Source organism: Lithobates pipiens, unplaced genomic scaffold (assembly GCF_037356315.1).
Source record: "Lithobates pipiens isolate NorthernLeopardFrog02 unplaced genomic scaffold, aLitPip1_a1.2 Scaffold_18, whole genome shotgun sequence".
Classification (NCBI taxonomy): domain Eukaryota; kingdom Metazoa; phylum Chordata; class Amphibia; order Anura; family Ranidae; genus Lithobates; species Lithobates pipiens.
Genome location: NW_027507758.1, coordinates 43,520,555 through 43,539,528, shown reverse-complemented (window position 1 = coordinate 43,539,528; position 18,974 = coordinate 43,520,555). Strand labels below are relative to the sequence as shown.

The window sequence follows — 18,974 nt, the reverse complement described above, 5'->3', positions numbered from 1 at the left end:
TGAATACAATTGACGGCGTTCTCATACAAATACAGGCAGGGAGCTGCAGTATTTTGTTTTAGTGTCCTTTGCACAGTGTGTACCTAAAGCTTTACTTGAATACAATTGTTGGCGTTCTCATACAAATACAGGCAGGGAGCTGCAGTATTTTTTTGTGTGTCCTTTACACAGTGTGCACCTAAAGCTTTACCTGAATACAAATGCCGGTGTTCTCATACAAATACAGGCAGGGAGCTGCAGTATTTTGTTTTAGTGTAATTTGCACAGTGTGTACCTAAAGCTTTACCTGAATACAAATGCCGGTGTTCTCATACAAATATAGGCAGGGAGCTGCAGTATTTTGTTTAAGACCCCATTCACACCTGAGCGTTTTGTAGCTTGAAGCCTGAAGCTACAAAACGCTAGAGGGGAAAAATTCTATTATTCTCAATGGAGATGGTTCACATCTCCACTACATGTCGCCTGAAGCCGAACGCCTGAAGCTCAAACAAGTTCCGGACCCTTTTTTGTCGCTCGAATTGAGCAGATTTGGGCGTTTTTCTTCTTTTAACATTGGTGACCTTTTGCCCTGCACAAAATAGCGGGAAATCGCGGGAAAAAAACGCGGCAAAAACGCAGCAAAAACACTTGAAAACGCTATGCTCAGGTGTGAATGCAGCCTTAGTGTCCTTTGCACAGTGTGCACCTAAAGCTTTACCTGAATACAATTGCCGGCGTTCTCATACAAATACAGGCAGGGAACTGCAGTATTTTGTTTGTGTCCTTTGCACAGTGTGCACCTAAAGCTTTACCTGAATACAATTGCCGGTGTTCTCATACAAATACAGGCAGGGAGCTGCAGTATTTTTTTTTGTGTCCTTTACACAGTGTGCACCTAAAGCTTTACCTGAATACAAATGCCTGTGTTCTCATACAAATACAGGCAGGGAGCTGCAGTATTTTGTTTTAGTGTTGTTTGCACAGTGTGCACCTAAAGCTTTACCTTTCTCATACAAATACAGGCAGGGAACTGCAGTATTTTGTTTGTGTCCTTTGCACAGTGTGCACCTAAAGCTTTACCTGAATACAATTGCCGGTGTTCTCATACAAATACAGGCAGGGAGCTGCAGTATTTTTTTTTGTGTCCTTTACACAGTGTGCACCTAAAGCTTTACCTGAATACAAATGCCTGTGTTCTCATACAAATACAGGCAGGGAGCTGCAGTATTTTGTTTTAGTGTTGTTTGCACAGTGTGCACCTAAAGCTTTACCTGAATACAATTGCCGGTGTTCTCATACAAATACAGGCAGGGAGCTGCAGTATTTTGTTTTAGTGTTGTTTGCACAGTATGTACCTAAAGCTTTACCTGAATACAATTGCTGGCGTTCTCATACAAATACAGGCAGGGAGCAGGGAGACACATGGCCATGATTTGAAGTTAGAAGAAAGAAGGTTTAACCTTAGATTGTGGAAAAAATGTGTAACTCCTTCCCCCAAAAAGTGGTACTAACTGAGATTTCCTCAGGAACAGAATATACAGGGCTATGGGAATTGTTAAAGAATTTTAAAAAATCACACACATAGCTTGAACCAGATGGACCTGTGTCTTTACTTCAGTTTTATAAACTATGTAACTATATTAGCCATCTGTGGGGAACTGTGTCAAATGTTTTTGAGAGTCCAACAGCCACTCCTTTTTCTAAAGCCCCATACACACTATCAGATTATCTGCTGAGTTTTTCCTTCAGATTTACCAAAACCATATAATATGAGGACAAACCTTAGGCGTTTCAATGTGTATGCAATCAGGCAGGCCCTTCTACTACATGGTTTTGGTAAATCTGAAGGAAAAACTCAGCAGATAATCTGATAGTGTGTATGGGGCTTAAGTGTGTGCTAACTTCCTCATAAAAAGAAATCAGATTTGTTTGGAAAGTTTGATCTTTTGTGAATCCATGCTGACTTTCACACAAAGTATTGTTTTTCAGCAAACTATACAAACTTTTTTACACTGTGGGGGTTTTTATGCAGAACTACGAATAGCTTGTTGGGTAGCGGTACAGCGCGGTGCAACAACAGCAAACACACAGAATCCTGTATTGTCAAGGAGCCAACATATTGCAAAGATTGAAAAACAGTAAAAGAAGCCTAGTGGGGAGGCTCACCCGATCGAGAGTCTTAGCCCCTGTACACACGGTCGGAGAATCCGTCGGAATGTGTCCTATCGGACCGTGTCGTTGGATAATCCGACTGTGTGTGGTATGCATCGGACTGATTCCGTCAGAATATCCGTCCGACCCAATTTTCCAACATGTTGGAAATATTTCCCGACCAACTGGGCCGGTCGGACATACTCCGATCATGTGTAGCGAATTTTGATCGGACCAAGTGCCACGCATGCTCAGATCAAATTCCTACATCAAAGCTATTGGCTACTAGCCTGAATGTAGTCCCATCGTAACGAAATTTCTTCGAAAACTTCTCCAGTTGCAATGCTGCTTCAGACAAGTGCCAACTGCACCTGCCTACAAACTGCCTTGTAAGTTTTGATGAGGAAACACTGGGAATTTTTACAGCCAGAAGAAGGCTGTGTTAGACTTACTGGGTTAATTTCAGTGCTGGCTGGGGTGGCCAGTAGCTCTGAGGGCAATACGTCTGCACTGCTAAAATGGCTAGAGGGCCATCTGTGACTAGAGACAATGATTCTGAAGTCTCCTCCTTTGTGTCTACCATCATCTCTTCTTGGTATTTTAAAAGTCTGTAACATCATTGCTTTTATGAGTAAATTGGCAGTTATGCCAGGGGAACCAATCCCCTCATCCACTGTCACAATTTAAAAACAATGCAGCTGTGTGGGACCCCCCCCCCCCCCAACACACAGCCACGTCATTCATGAACTACAACTTACCATTTACCCGCGCAGCAGGCAGCTTGTAGTTCTCAAATTAACTACCAAGGCGCTGCTGAGTGCTCTTGTAGTTTGTTGATTTTCCTGGACTTCAGTAACTGCCTGTACAGAGGTACGGGTGGACAGCTGTACTGACAGTCTGCAGGAGCCTGACAATATGCCTGCAATCTTTTGCGATTTTCTGATCGCGGGTGCAATGCTCTGTATATTTTTTTTTTACTTGTGCTAAAAAAAAACCCCCAAAAAACATTGGAATCCATGCGTCTGGCACCCCGCATGTATATTAGAGGGCTGGATGCATGGATTAGGGGGGTGGCAGCCCTGCCCCCTGCATTACAAGCCTCCACAGCTAGAAACAGTGGTCTCTCTGCAGAAGTCCACCATACCCTATACCAGTGTTTCTCAACTCCAGGCCTCAAGGCACCCCAACAGGTCATGTTTTCAGGCATTCCATTATTTTGCCAAGGTGATTTAATCAGTTTCACTGCCTTAGTAATTACCATAGCCATTTCATCTGAGGGAAAGCCTGAAAATATGACCTGTTGGTGCGCTTCGAGGACTGGAGTTGAGAAACACTGCCCTATACTTTGTCAGAGCTAGAGCTCTCCAATCACACAGGGTGTGTGTTGGACCTCTGTAGAGAGTGCTCTGCTTCCACGTAGACAGCAAGGGGTTGATTTAATAAAATTGAAGAGAGTACAGTCTGGTGCAGTCCTGCATAGAAACCAATCAACTTTCAGGTTTTTTTTGTCAGCGCTTAACTGAATAAGCTGAAGTTAGAAGCTGATTGGCTACCAAGCTCAGATTTTGCATTCTCCAGACTGGACAGTTCAGTTTTAGTAAATCAACTTCCAAGGGTCCTTCTCTACAGCATGCTGACAAGGGACAGGCTTTTCTATTCATGCTGTCACTGTTTTTAAGGAAAATTAAACATAAGACTTTGCAAAGATTTACTTATTAATCACCTGGAATGACCTCAGTTTAGCTTGGCTTTAGGTTCACATAATGTTCACATAATGTTTCACCCCGCCTACAATGGTACATTTTTCGGGTGGATGAAAATATACACAGCTTAGGGATCTTGTTGCAGGGTGTGCCGTTTGGAAAGCAGCATGAAGCTGTGATATTGCAGAGAGAACCTTTAGGCTTCTTTCACAAGAGTAGCAAGGAGGCAGTGAAAACAGCCAGTTGGTCTGCATTTTTAGTGCCCCCGATTGCCCACTTACAAGTGAACATGGTGCCTCCTTGTATAATACATTATGGCAGCCACAATGCTTTGCTACAATGCTAAGTTTGATAGACGGCAACACCTGCCAAATTGTCCTAAGCGAATGAGGCTGCACGACAACCATGAGCCAAGTCAGGTATGAACATGGATGCATAAACTTTAGATCTCACATCAGATCCAATGCATAAACTTCAGAACTCATATTAGCCCAAAACCCTGTCGTTTTAGGCATGTAGGATACCGCTGGGTAGAAATTCTGGCATTGCTGGGTCATTTTCGGTACGTTCTGGGGTATGTGCATCCCCCCTAATGCATGAACGTCAGACCTCACATTAGCCCCAAACCCACATTCAGAATGCAGGATACTGCGGGACCAAAATTCTGGCATTGCTGGGTACTTTCTGGCACGTTCCCAGGTATGCACGTCAACCTTTCTGGCAAGTTCCCAGGTATGCACGTCAACCTTAATACATAAAATTAAGATCTCATGTCAAGACCCAATGTAAAAACTTTAGACACTACAATGCAGGATAACACTGTAGGCACATGGGCAGATTTCTTTTCATAACATGCCAAAGTTCTCAACCATCAGTGGACTTTCAGTTGACATCAGGGAAGTAGGTGGTCCAGGCTTTTCTAATTGACAGTCTAGTGAGCCAATGGCAACAGGTGCCGGGGCAAACCGCATCATGCCGATGCTTGCTGTACAACATGAGCCCATACTGTAGCTGTTGTTATATTCCAATGTATCTAAAGCCAAAACATTATACATAAAGTAGAGAAGTGCTGAACCCCTACCAGGTTTTATTGCTGTCTGTGCCCCCACTGGAAAAATGTATCCTCTCTATGTGTCCTGGTGACCAGTGTCGGATATATATATATATATAAAATGTTTGAAGGTTCTGAGTAATTTTCTAGCAATAAAATGATGATTTTTACATGTAGGAGAGGAATGCCAGAATTGGCACGGTATGGAGGTGGTTAGAAATGTGTGACTGTCATTGAGAATTTAAATCAACTCTGTGTATGAGGGGCCCCGGACCCTCCAAGGTCTAAATCAGGCCCTATTGGTGACCATTGGGGACATCCCAAAATTTCCAGTTGTAACTGGTACAGGAGGAAATAGGAAATCTTTCAATAGTTTCTGTTACCTACTCCAGCACATACAACATTTGATTAAGGATAATGAGTGCCTGTATGCGATACCTTATCTCTAACCCCTAGTTGTACAGCATTTCTAGGGGTGTTCCGAAATGCATAGGTAAGTGGGATCTTCTCCACCAGATCACCGAATTCAGGAAACTTGTAGCAGCCTGGCAACAGAACTTCTCCAGCCCCGGGCAGATTCAGAGGCTTTTTACGTCCTTCCCCTTTGAAGCTGTAAGACGCCTGCACAGGGTTAAGCTTGGCATCTTGTAGGAAGTCACGAAGGTCATAAGCGCCCGGATGGGGGGTTTCCTTATAACACAAACAACACATTGTTATAAGTTGTGTGCATGCATGAAAAAAAAACAAAAATCATCAGATCCTTGTCTTCTGATAATAATTTGTCCTAAACGTCCTAAAGCAGAACTCCAGTTTAGATTTTTTTTTAACTATTTTTGGCAGAGGGGATCCTGACCCTACTTAATTTTTCCTGTTCATTATAGCTCCATAGTCTGCAGGTCTGCATGTAGGACACCTTTACTATACCCTCATCTGACAAAAGCTTTGTGGGCACTTCCTGGATGCGTGACATTGACCATCAGCAGCCATTTTCTGCAGCAGTCAATGACTTTCTATACTTCTTTATAGAACAGGGTTGGCGTTGTGATGCAGACACTGCATCCTGTGATCTTTGTTATTGGTGCCAATAGCACAGAAGCCACACCAAGAGGGGTGTCACACTGAAGACCTGACCTGGGAGTACACAGGCAGAGCCTGTCTGCTGGGATCAGAGTGCATTATATGCCAGAAGAACACTGTGAGTACTGACCCAGAGGGGGAGAAGATTTCAGCAACTGTCTGCTTTAACACCCCTGCTGCTACACAAACTGCAAGGGTTGCCTGGCCTGGGTAACTGACATTGCTACTGCTACTGGTGCCCCAGTGCTGCCCACCTAATGTCCCACTGCTTAAAGAGTTTGTTAGCCCAGCATTTCATATTCCTGATATGTATGTGCTGTATCATGTACTTCTATGAGAAAGTATCCTCTTCTCTATTAAAAACTGACCACACTAAGCAGGAGAGCACACTGTGGTCAGTTCCCTAGCTGTGCTGGAAACTCAGCCTCCTCTACTCCAATGATCAGACTTGTCCTGACCCGCCCACCCTGCACAGGCATTCACTAGGAAGATTAGCGTACTGTTGCTTCTCCTCTCCCCCAGCTCTTATGCAGCTGAGAACAGAGGGAATGTGATCACTTATAAAAAAAGGGAAAAAAAAAGTTATTTATAAAGTTTTTTATATATCTATACACATGTGTTGCCTTTCATTTCAATTTTAAAAGGATCCCTTGTTTTACAAGGTGATTGTTTACAATGACTTTAAGGGATTGTTCAGCAGAACTACTAGAAGGAAGGATGTTCTCAGGTTTTCCAGTTAGCAATGTGTAGTTATACTGCAGCTCCCCAAACCCTATCCCAGTTCCTACAGCAATAATTATTGACAAAAAGGCAGCGCTTATGGACTTGTTTCCTGAGTCAGAGTCTGAAGATGCCATTTGACTGGCTCCTGCACCCGCAGGAATTAAACCTGGGAATTTAAATTAGTGTCCCTAGTCCAGTAGTGGCACTATGCTTGTTTATCTATGAGACTGTGTAGAGGGGGTGTATCAGTTTCTTTGCTCATGTCTCAGCTTACACTCAGTTCCCTTCTCTATGCTGTGCAGTGTGTAATATCAGATCACCGCCCCCTGACTTCTGAAGCTCAGAAATGTTGTGTAAATTCTGGACTTTGAATGGATATAGAGGAGAGAGGGCAGCAAAAAAACAGGTAAAACTTATGTAGGAGGATTTGTTTCATCTCTGTGTATCACCTGAGTCTAATCATTTCACTGGGTATATGGAAGGGTTTACAACCACTTTAACATAACTAAATAGTACATTGTCTAGGGTTAGGGTAGGGGACTGGAGGATCTGATTACTTTAATGCCTGGAGTTTTGCTTTAAAGGTATTGTAAACTTTCACGTTTTTTCACATTAATGCATCTTATGACACCTGGCAGTGAAAGGCCCCCCCCCACCTTATCCATTGTCTCTGAAACAATTTTTGCTCGATGTGCTGCTTGCCACTGCCAATCAGTGTTTTCTGACAGTGCCAGGTGTAGCTGTAAAAATACAGTGTCCTATGGGGGGATTGTCCTCCTTTGTGCAGCTGGGGGATTCTGTTGGGTATAATTTAAACCAACTGTCTAGCTTAGGTGTACCATAAAAAGAAAAAAAGAAAATTGATTAAACTAGCCCTATTTGTTGATAGCTATGTGTCATTTTTAAAATATTACTTGGAAAGTTATCAGAATTCAAGATACCAGAATAGTCCAAACAAGTTATAGGCCTAAAGAAATAATACAGGTAAGAAAAATGGACTTGGGTATAATTATAGTACATACATGCATGTACACACACACACACACACACACGTCCCTATAACCTTACCCTAAGTGAGTGTAACCACCAGGCGTCTCGTTCAGTAAACTGATTTTTCTTCTGTCTGTCCACATCCTGATCCTGTAGACAAGGACACAACAAAGAGCTTAACTAAAACCAACCACATCAAATTATGGATCCATTTGTACTCTGCAGCAGATCGGTATTCTATTGTGAACAATCCAAGGGACATATTGGTGTTCCATACCTCCCAACATTTTGAGATGAGAATGAGGGACACCTACTAACAAACGTATGTAGGCATAGGACACGCCCCCTGCCCCACCCCCTTAAAGGAAAGAAAAAAAGGTTAATTAAATCCACAAGGACTTTTTTTTTACCACTACTATTCCTTTATATTGTCTCCGAAAATGTATAAATGCAGCAGTTTAGAAATTGGTTGAACGGTTTAGTACTGGGAAACACTTTTTGAAAAATAAAAAGTAAATTTTATATACAACTATGAGGATCAGACCAAAATGAGGGACAAATGAGGAGGAATGAGGGACAGAGGGACATTGCTTCAAATCAGGGACAGTCGCTCGAAATCAGGGACAGTTGGGAGCTATGGTGTTCTCCTAAATAAAGGTGTAGATTGGTATGCATTTTTCATCAATGACTACCTACAATCTTTGTCTTCAAGATGCTGGGAGCTCATTCTAGTGTAATAATGCAGTCCACTCATTTCTGTAATTCTGACTTTCAGTTCACAACAATCACACCCAGACCCGCAAACAGCTTGGACCTAAACACCTAACAACTGAAACAAATACACATCAGGACAGGATCCAGTGATAGCTTTCCTTTTAGGTCAGGGGTCTCCAAGCTTTCTAAACAGTTTACTGTACTTCAGACTTTAGGGGGGCTGAACTGTGGCCAGCGAGAATATACATTTTTTCTGGCCCTAGTGGGAGTAAACAGTGCCCCATCTTTGGTATTTGGGAGAGGAATAGTGCCCCATTGTTGATGTCAGTGGCAGGAATTATGCCCCATTTCTGGTGTCAGAGGGCAGAATAGTGTCTCATATCAGTGGGATGAACAGTGCCCCAAGGGTCAGATAGAGGCAAGCAAAGGGCCTCATCTGACCCCCAGGCCGCAGTTTGGAGACCCCTGTTTTAGATGATGAGCAGCTGTATTACATATGAAATTATAATTCCACAATTCAGATCTAGGTCAAAAATGTCATCTGTACACAAATGCCCTTAAAAGAAATTTACAAAACAAAGTTCTGATTTTACTATCAGAATTCTTAAATTAAAAGTCAGAATTCTGAGGTTCCTTATTTCATGTGTGATGGCACTAAACTATATTGACTTGACTATATTGACTCCTAATAGAGGCTACTGCATTCTGACTTTAAGTCTAGGTTCATACTGAGTGACCCTTTTTTTAAGTTAAGTCCCCTTTAAGGGGGTGTGGCAGGGGGGGCGTGTCCTATGCCTACATACGTTTGCTAGTAGGTGTTCCTCATTCCCATCTTAAAATGTTGAGAGGTATGGATGAGGTGTCAAAAAATAGGAAGATTTCAGGGTTCAAGACCCCTTCTTCAGCAAAGACCTATTGAGCATGTGGTAATTCAGCTTCTAAAATGCCTGCAGGTTCCCAAGGGTCGGCACTGTTTTGCGCACACAGTAGATGTGCAGTGCAGTGCAATGCCATGCTAACTGCACTCTTCACATGGGCGACAAGGGGGAGAGAAAAATAAGCAGTTGACCCATGTTTTTACCACCGATTGAACATGATGGCCACTTGGGTGAGTACACTTTGCCTTGGCATCGCAGAAATTTTACCTTGGCATGCCGAATTTAAAGTGGAATTAACTCAAAAATAAAATTTTAATGTACCTTACCTATTCTTAATTGTGGTGACTTTTATTCCTTTATTTTGATCTGGTGATCTGGCTAATAGCACACTTTAATGTAGTCACCACATCACAGCATTGGTAAGTTGCAATATAATCCATGTTGCTTTTGGATTTATTACAGCTTTAACAGACTTCGCAGCTTGTCACACTCAAAACATTCTTTGATTGGATAAAGTGGAGATAAGGAAATCACTGCCCGCTTCTCTGCCTCATCCAATCAGAAAATGCTTTGCATTCATTGAAAGAATGCTAAATGTTCTCTGAGGCCGCGTACACACGGGCGGACTGTTCGCCCAACTTTGTCCGCTGAACAGTGTTTGGGCGGACAGTCCGCTCGTGTGTGGGCTTTCAGCGGACAGTTTCAGCGGACAGTTGGACGGACAAGGTTTTTCGGAAATTCCGAAAAACTGTCCGCTGAAACCTTGTTTGAGCGAACAGTCCGCCTGTGTGTAGGCTTGTTCGTCAAACAAAGTTGCGCGCATGCTCAGAAAGGATTTTCACGCCGAAAGCTATAATGCAGTGTATAGGACGTCGTATTTTTCGTCCCGTCGTACGTGCCGTTCACGTCATCGCGCACGGTTTCAGCAAACTGTTCGTCCGTCGTGTGTGGCCATGTCCGTCCATGCTAAGTTTGAGAGGACTGTTTGCCGAAACTGTTGGACGGACAAAGTTGGGCGAACAGTCCGCGCGTGTGTACGCGGCCTGAATGGTTCCTGTTTCCAGTGAGTGACCTCCCAGCTATACCAGTACTGTGCAAACATATGCATTCCTGGAATTCAGCTTTAATAGCGAATGTTGTATATGTGTCACCTAGGTTTCTCATACTCAAGGTAAGGGGTTCTAGGGTTTTTGCCTGACGTGGAGAAAACAATCTACTTGTTTTCTCAGAATCCTGGACCCCAGAGGCATTGTAGAGCATTGGATGGGATAAAGCCTCAACTTCTAGGTCCACATCTCACCTGGAAGCCATAACTCATTGTTATCTCCAGCTGTCCACAAGTCTTTATTTAATGTATGTGAGCTGACTGAGGCTCAGTGCTTTATTATTCTCTCTGTTGTAAGGGCCTGCTGCTGAGTGAAAAGGCTGAGTGCTGACAGAAGACTAAAAAGGGTACAAGGGTTGTCTGTTTTGGGGAACCCATTAGGAGTCACCCTTTTATAGTCAGGAACTAACCAGAGTTTAGCTAGATGCTCAGGTGTGCTTTGTCTTATGATATACTGTAGACTTGCTATAGAAAGCTCTCCTGCATTAATTTTATATTTGTTTTATTGCCTTGATGAATGAAAGTACAGGATAAAACCTGCTTGAACCGTTCTTGGCTTGTGCATGGTTTATCGCTGGCAATACCAGTTGCGCAGGTCCACCCGTACATTAGGGATTTGTATTTTCGTAAGTCAGCATATGCAAAATGGGTGGATTGCTTTATTTTTTTACTCTTACAAGATAATAATCTCATAAAACCGGCTAATGTCTCCAAACCACTGTATTGTGCATTCTGAATTCTAAAATATGTATAACCAACAAAAGTGGGCAATAAAAAATTCCTAAAGTATTCAGCTGTAATTTCATTTAAAGTGATTGTAAATGTTCATTTAAAAAAAATAAAAAATAACAAACATGTCTAACTTACCTCCTCTTTGCAAGGGTTTTGCATAGAGTGGCTCTGATCCTCCTCTTCTGGGGTTTCCCCCGGCGGCGGTCCTGGCTCCTCCACTGCATCAAGTGCCCCCACAGAGACCCACATTCAATGGGGGCACTTGCGCGGGCACTCTCCCGAGTCCTGCTGCTGCATCCATTGACGCAAACAGCGGGACTCGGCCCCGCCCCCGACTCCTGTGTCCCTGGATTTGATTGACAGCAGCGGGAGCAAATGGCTCTTGCTGCTATCAATCTATCGAATGAGGACCTAAGACAGTGGCTGGAGTGGCTGGGCTTGTGTTCGTCGCTGGAAAGATCAGGTCCAGGTAAGTAAAAGGGGGGCTTTGTGGTGCAGCTGCACCACAGAAGGTTTTTCACCTTAATGCATAGAATGCATTAAGGTGAAAAACCTAGAGACTTTACAACTCCTTTAAGAAAATGTTGCATTTCCCAACTGGGGCAAAGTATTTATTTATTACAGATTATATAACACCAAAAATGTATGCAACACTTTACATATTGTGCAATCACATCAATTCCTGCCCTCAAGGTGCTTACAATCTACATTCACATATTAGGGCCACTTTGTAGACAGGATGCAATTAACCTACCAACAAGTCTTTGGAGTACAGAGAGGACATGCAAATACCATGCAGGTAGTGTCCCGGTTGGGATTCAAACTTAAAGTCATTCTAAAGTCTTGTTTTTTTGTTTAAAAATAACAAACATGTCATACTTACTCGCTCTGTGCAGTTGGTTTTGCACAGAGCAGCCCTCATCCTCCTCTTCTCGGGTCCCTCACCAGTGCTCCTGGCCCCTCCCTCCTGTTGAGTGTTCCCATAGCAAGCAGCTTGCTATGGGGGCACCTGAGCCGAGTCACAGCTCTGTGTGTCCATTCAGACACAGAGCTGTGGCTTGGCCCTGCCCCTTCTCTCTCCTCATTGGCTCACCAACTCTGAATGACAGCATCAATCAGGAGGGAGAGTCCTGGACAGCCAAGTCTCTCGTTCAACATTGCTGGATCAAGATAGGACTCAGGTAAGTAGTAGAGGGGCTGAGGGGAGCTGCTGCACACAGAAGGTTTTTCTTATCTTAATGCAGGCATGTCCAAATGGCTGCCTGCGTTCCGGTTTCGGACAGCCCGTCTGGTAATTTTGACATGCATATCTTTTGTGGTCCCCAACGAATCCCTGAGCGCTGGGGGCCACAAAAGATATACATGCTGGCTGCCTTGGAGGGGACGGGACGAGTGCTGTACATAGAGGAGAATGTCCTGTTTACTCTGCGGCCTCTGTAAAAGGAAGTCCCGTCTCCTGCGCTGCCATTGGACGACTGCTCTGTCCATCATAGGAGGCGGAAATTTCTATTAAAGAGGCCACCAAGAAAACAGAAGTTTCTCCTGTATGTCTGTCCCGCCCCCCCTCCCTGTCTCCTCCAAGGCTGCAGATGGGCATGAATCAGGCTGCACTGATGACAATGGTGAGTCTGCATTCATAACAATAGGGGGGCTGCATTCATGACAATGGGGGTGCTGCATTTATGGCAACGTTGAGTCTGCATTCATGGCAATGGTGGGGCTGTATTCATGGCACTTGGGAGGCTGCAGATGGGCACTGATTAGGCTGCATTGATGGGCACTGACCCTTATTTTGCTTCACAGTTCTTTATTTAAAATTTAAGATTTTTTCCTGAAACTTCCTTTTTAAAGTGAAGGTGCGTGTTATAAGCTGATAAATACGATATATATCCAAATAACAAACCCAAACTCATCTCTTCACCACACACAGCCACAAAGGCAGGAGAATTCTTGTTGGGCATTGTATTAGTGCTCAAACGAACACACTTAGACCGAATTTTTATGGTTTAACCACTTGCAGACCGGACCATTTTGCTGGTCAAAGACCAGACCACTTTTTGCGATTCGGCACTGCGTCGCTTTAACTGACAATTGCGCGGTCGTGCGACGTGGCTCCCAAACAAAATTGACGTCCTTTTTTTCCCACAAATAGAGCTTTCTTTTGGTGGTATTTGATCACCCCTGCGGTTTTTATTTTTTGCACTATAAACAAAAATAGAGCGACAATTTTGAAAAAAACGCATTATTTTTTACTTTTTGTTATAATAAATATCCCCCAAAAATATATAAAAAAACATTTTTTTCCCTCAGTTTAGGCCGATACGTATTCTTCTACATATTTTTGGTTAAAAAAAATCACAATAAGCGATTATTGATTGGTTTGCGCAAAAGTTATAGCGTTTACAAAATAGGGGATAGTTTTATATTATTTTTATTAATAATTTTTTATTATTTTTTTTACTAGTAATGGCGGCGATCAGCGATTTTTATTGTGACTGCGACATTGTGGGGGACCCATCGGACATTTTTGACACATTTTTGGGACCACTGTCATTTATACAGTAATCACTGCTATATAAATGCAGTGATTCCTGTGTAAATGACACTGGCAGTGAAGGGGTTAACCAGTGGGTGGCAGTGTAGGGGTTAAGTGTTCCTAGGGGTGTGTTACTAACTGTGGGGGGGTTGGGCTTTCATTTAGTGAACACTGATCTCTGCTCCAATCACATGGAGCAGAGATCAGCGTCACTAGTTGCTAGGCAGAATGGAGAAATGCTGTTTACACGGCATTTCCTCCATTCAGCAGTCCCGTGAGACGATCGCGGGGATGCCCGCGGCGATCGAGTCCGCGGGTCCTGACCAGCGCGGCGCGCTCCCGATGGCAGGGCGGCATTGAATATTGGACGTACCTGTACGCCAATATGCCTGCCCGTGCCATTCTGTCGACGTACATCGTCGTGCGCTGGTCGGGAACCGGTTAAAGAATGTCAGGCAAAATGGTCGGCCCTCATGCATGTTCACTTCATCAAATATTGCCCTCTTTTAAAAAAGTTTGGACACCCCTGTCTTAATGCGTAGAATGCATTAAGATTAAAAAAAAAAAAACCTTCTGCCTTTACAACCACTTTAATTCTATGTTTGTTTATTCTCTTGCTGAATAAAAGAGCAGGACAAAACCTGCTTGAACTGTTCCTGGGCATTTAAGGGCTTGTGCATGATTTATCGCTGACAATGCCAATTGAGCAGGTCCACCCTCACATAAGTGGTTTGTATTTTCTTAAGTCAGCATATGCAAAATGGGTGGATTACTTTTTTTTTGTACTCTTACAAATTACCATTACAAATAACCTCATATAACCGGCTAATGTCTCCAAATTATTGTATTTTATATTCTACATTCTACTTTATAATAGAAAACAAAACTAATAGTAAAATATGCATATCCCCCAAAATGGGGTGATAAAAGTATTCAGCAGAAAGAAGAAAGCATTACTTTTACCAACTGGGGCAAAGTATTTATTTATTACAAATATATAGCGCCAAGAATGTAGGCAACACTTTACATATTGTACATTCACATCAGTCCCTGCCCTCAAGGTGCTTACAATCTACATTCACATATTTGGGCCACTTTGTAGACAGGAGGCAATTAACCTACCAACAAGCCTTTGGACTATAAGAGTAAACCAGAGTACCCGGAGGAAACCCACGTGAGCAAAGGGAGGATGTGTAAATGCCATGCAGGTAGTGTCCTGGTTGGGATTCAAACTTAAAGTGTTTGTAAACTGTTACACCACTTTTACCTACAGGTAAGCCTATAACTAGTTTTACCTGTAGGTGCCTTGAATATCTCCTAAACTTGCAAAATTTAGGAGATATTCAGTATATGCGCTGCTGCCGACGTCATCGGCGCATACACACTGAAGAAACGGGCTGGTGGTGCCATTTCTTCAGGAGTTGTGCTGTGACCGGCGGGTCCCATGTGTGTGTGGGCGTGACATCATCGTGGCTCCAGCCAATCACAGCGCCAAAGCCACGAACCCGGAAGTAAATCCGATGGAAGATGTCCATACTGTCCTCGGAGGGCTGACGCCAATCCAGGGCATTTTTCTAAGGTAAGTTTTCATAATGAGCTAGTATGCCATGCTTACAACTCATTATGCCTTTGTCTTGTAGTGTTTTTTGTTTTTGAGGTTTAAAACCTCTTTAAGACCCTAATGCTGCAAGGAACAAGTGCTAAGCCCAAAGCTACTGTACTGTTTTGTCCTGACATGCTTCCTGGTAGCCCATAGCAGCAAGGTATACCTATCTGGCTTTCCTTGCCTCCTTCCCATTCCTGCTGTAACAGAGTGTGGCTTCTTGGTATATGGGAACATATGACTTACCCCATGTGACAGTGCTTTGAGACAATCATCACTTGGAGTTTGGGGCGCAGTGTCATCGTCCACCTGTGTAAGCTTTGATACCGTAACTTACTCAGGATGGACTCCTGCAGCTGGGAGGTGGCAAGAAAGCCCTCAGCAAGGTATTATCATCTAAAGTATCTGGACTCCCTTGCTTTCTCCCTGTACCTGCTGTAACATAGCATGGCTTCTTGGTATTGGGGGGGGGGGGGGGGTGCATCCCATGTGACAGTGTTTTGGTGGTAAATCATCATTTAGGATTGGAGGCACAGTCCCTTCCTCCACCTCAGTAGGCTCCAACACACATAACTCAGGATGGACTCCTGCAGCTGGGAGTTGGCAAGGAAGCTTAGATCAGTATTATATGTATACCTTGCTTGGGGGGCTATAAAGAGCCATTGTCGGTCTTCCCACAATGAGTACAAATCATATTTAGGCAACTTTTATTGGGTTAGTTTTATGTTTCAAAATTGTTGTTTCACACTTTGGTGCTTAGTCACAAGGCCTTATGAATTTAGCATCATTATGGAAAAACACATCAGGATTTTTGACAGCTGTAATCTTTTTTGAATACAATAATAAAGTGTCTTGGTACTCCACTCCAATTCGTGCACTCTACCTGTGCTTCTTCCTTGGAGGTAAGTTCACAATTGCTTTAAAGTGTTTTTTGCCCCAACAGTTCATATTCCTGATATGTGCCTGCTGTACCATGTACTTGTATGAGAAAGTCTCCTGTTCTCTTTGTCTTGCTTCATTTGTGCGAAATCCCTGGTGATCCTGCCAGACCCCTTGCTTTCCTATTAAAAACTGACCCTACTAAGCAGCAGAACACACCATGGTCAATTCCCTAGCTATGTTGGGAACTCAGTGTACTCTCCTCAAATGATCAGACTTGTCCTGACATGCCCCCCGCTACACAGCCATTCACTGGCAAGCTCAGTGTGCTGCTGCTTTTCCGCCCCCCAACTCTTATGCAGCTGAGAACGGAGGGAGTGTGATCATTTATAAAAAAGGGTATTTATAATGTTTATTTTATATCTATGAAAAAATGTTTTGCCTTTCATTTCTATTGTAAACTGAATGGGTTGTTTTACAAAGTGAGGGTTTACAATGACTTTAATGCCAGATTTCTAACAAGGCAGGGCTAGCATGGCACGTGACGGTTAAGAAATGTTAGGAAGATCTTTGTAGACATTTGAACAAATGTAGAAAGAAGATTATGTAAAACTGGATTGAATTTGGACTTTCCCTTCGACATAAGAACATTACCTGAGTTTGTTCCACTACTAAAACAATGTCTGTCTTGATTGTCACTGGTTAGGTTATGTTGCACAGAACATTACTACGTTAGGCTTTTTACTGCTCTGCATTATACACTAACACATCACAATATCACCATTTTGAGCCGACAATGTCAGAATGCCCTCATGCCTTCTAGAATAAACATTCATTATATCGCTTACCTTTTTATTCAACACAGGTCGAATGTTTCTTCTTAATTCCACTGCAGCCATTTCTGCTTCTGTCGGTAACTAAAACAAGTCATTCTAAAACAGCCCAGGTATACGCCGTCATGTGACCCAACTGGATTGTTAAGACAATACCCCCACCAGTGTCCTCAGGGCGCTTTTGACACTTAACAACAATATGTAATGGATACTTACAGAGGGCTGTGCTAAGTATCTCATAAATGAGGTCAAGATTAGCAGAAGACCAAATGATGTTACAAAATTCCTGTACATTTTAATTTGAATAAATGTTAGTATATGATCTACTGAAAACTAGAGGGACCAAGCAAAGTTCCATTACACTCCATTTTGGAGTAGTCTCCTTTAACCCCTATACAACGGTGGAAGCAGGTCCTTTAAGAGGGCCGAGTCTCCCAAGGCCATTAGGTGGGGCTCTAGATCATGTGGCACTGTAATTGGTGATAATGTTATTCATCGGTGATGAACATTGTGATAGTATCATTGGGAGCACATCCTACTGGCTCCTGATTGTTGGTAATTGACTGTGAGCTGATGGTGACAGCTCGATCACAGTTCTGGGGGTGTCAACTGAGCATGCCCCAAAAGAATGCAACAATGCATACATGTGTCAAGTAGATGTTAAGATCCACCTACTGTGCTGCCATGTATAGGCTGTCATATAAGGGGTTAAGTAGACTTGTGTGTTTCCAACCACGAATGCCCAACGTGTGGCCCTTTGGGACTTCTTGTGTGGACCTCCAACAGCAGCAGTCATAAGAATGAGTAGGATTACCTGTTTGTAAAGAGGCTGTAATGGTAGTAATATTTAGCAGTCTTAAAGAGTAACTCCACTTTTATTAAGAAAAAAACCATTCCCCTCTGGGTAATCAATGTACATACAGGGATTTTAACAACCTTTGTTGCAGATTGCTACTTTTTGTTATTCTGAACAAATCCCTGTGTGTTTGTCTATGTCTATGTAGAAAGGGAATCTAATGGGAGTGGTTTCATAATTATAAATCAGCTGCTGCACCTGCAGGGCTCTAATGAGGAAAATTGCAGTGCCTGCATCCCTTTAGATGTGATTTATTATTGGGGGTATCTCACTAAAAATTACATTTTTGTTGCAGGGGATGCCTGAAATCTGACTTGTATGCTAGTGTAGACTTCTGGGAAAATCAGCGAGCCAATCACACAAGCCATATTATTATTTTTTTATTTGTTACTTGTTATTTTTTCCCCACGCAAGTAGAGCTATCCTTTAAGTACCATGTCCCCAGTCTCTTAAAGTCTCCAGCAACATGTCCCTAGTCTCTAACCATAAATTTAGCACAGCCACAGTCTTTAAATATCTCCTGAAGGTTATCCATAGCCTTTGACAGTAGCACTACACATACTGAGTATTATGTGTGCCCCTTGATAATATCAGGAGCCACAGCTGAGGCCCCTATACCTCATTAGTTGATCATCACTGTCCAAAACAGTACAAACCGACTCCAGAACAATAATGCAGGCACCTGATGGTCCATACATACAGATGCACATAACCTTATGCTGACCACACATTAAAGTGGTTGTAAAGTCAGAAGATTTTTATTCTTAATGCACAGAAAGCCTTCTGTATGCAGCAGCCCCCTCTGCCCCCCTAATGCTTACCTGAGCCCCATCTAGTTCCAGCGATGTCCATGAGTGTCTCAGCCATCTGAGATTCCACCCCCTGATTGATTGAGACACAGCAGCGGTGCTATTGGCTGCCACTGCTATCAATCACAGACAGCAAGCCAATCTGGGGAGAGAGGGGGCAAGGTTGGGTCTGTGTCTGATTGGACAAAGGGAGCTGTGACTCGACTTGGGTGCCCCCATAGCAAGCTGCTTGCTGTGGGGGCACTGAACAGGAGGGAGGAGCCAGGATCACAGAAGAGGTACCCGAGAAGAGGAGGATCCAGGCTGCTCTGTGCACATCGACTGCAACAGAGCAGGTACGTAAAACATGTTTGCT

General features: G+C 43.2%; 1 protein-coding gene across 1 annotated transcript in view; it reads right to left on the bottom strand.

The window, feature by feature from the left end:
• The window catches only part of STPG4 (sperm-tail PG-rich repeat containing 4), a 131,982-nt gene extending 114,908 nt beyond the window's left edge, over window positions 1–17,074 (bottom strand). The window contains exons 1-3 of the mRNA XM_077485632.1: window positions 16,970–17,074; window positions 7,753–7,824; window positions 5,323–5,574 (exon numbers count right to left, since the gene is read on the bottom strand). Coding sequence (XP_077341758.1) covers window positions 5,323–5,574; window positions 7,753–7,824; window positions 16,970–17,020 — 375 coding nt within the window. The 5' untranslated portion in view covers window positions 17,021–17,074. The remainder of the gene's footprint in view (window positions 1–5,322; window positions 5,575–7,752; window positions 7,825–16,969) is intronic.
• Window positions 17,075–18,974: the final 1,900 nt, after the last annotated feature.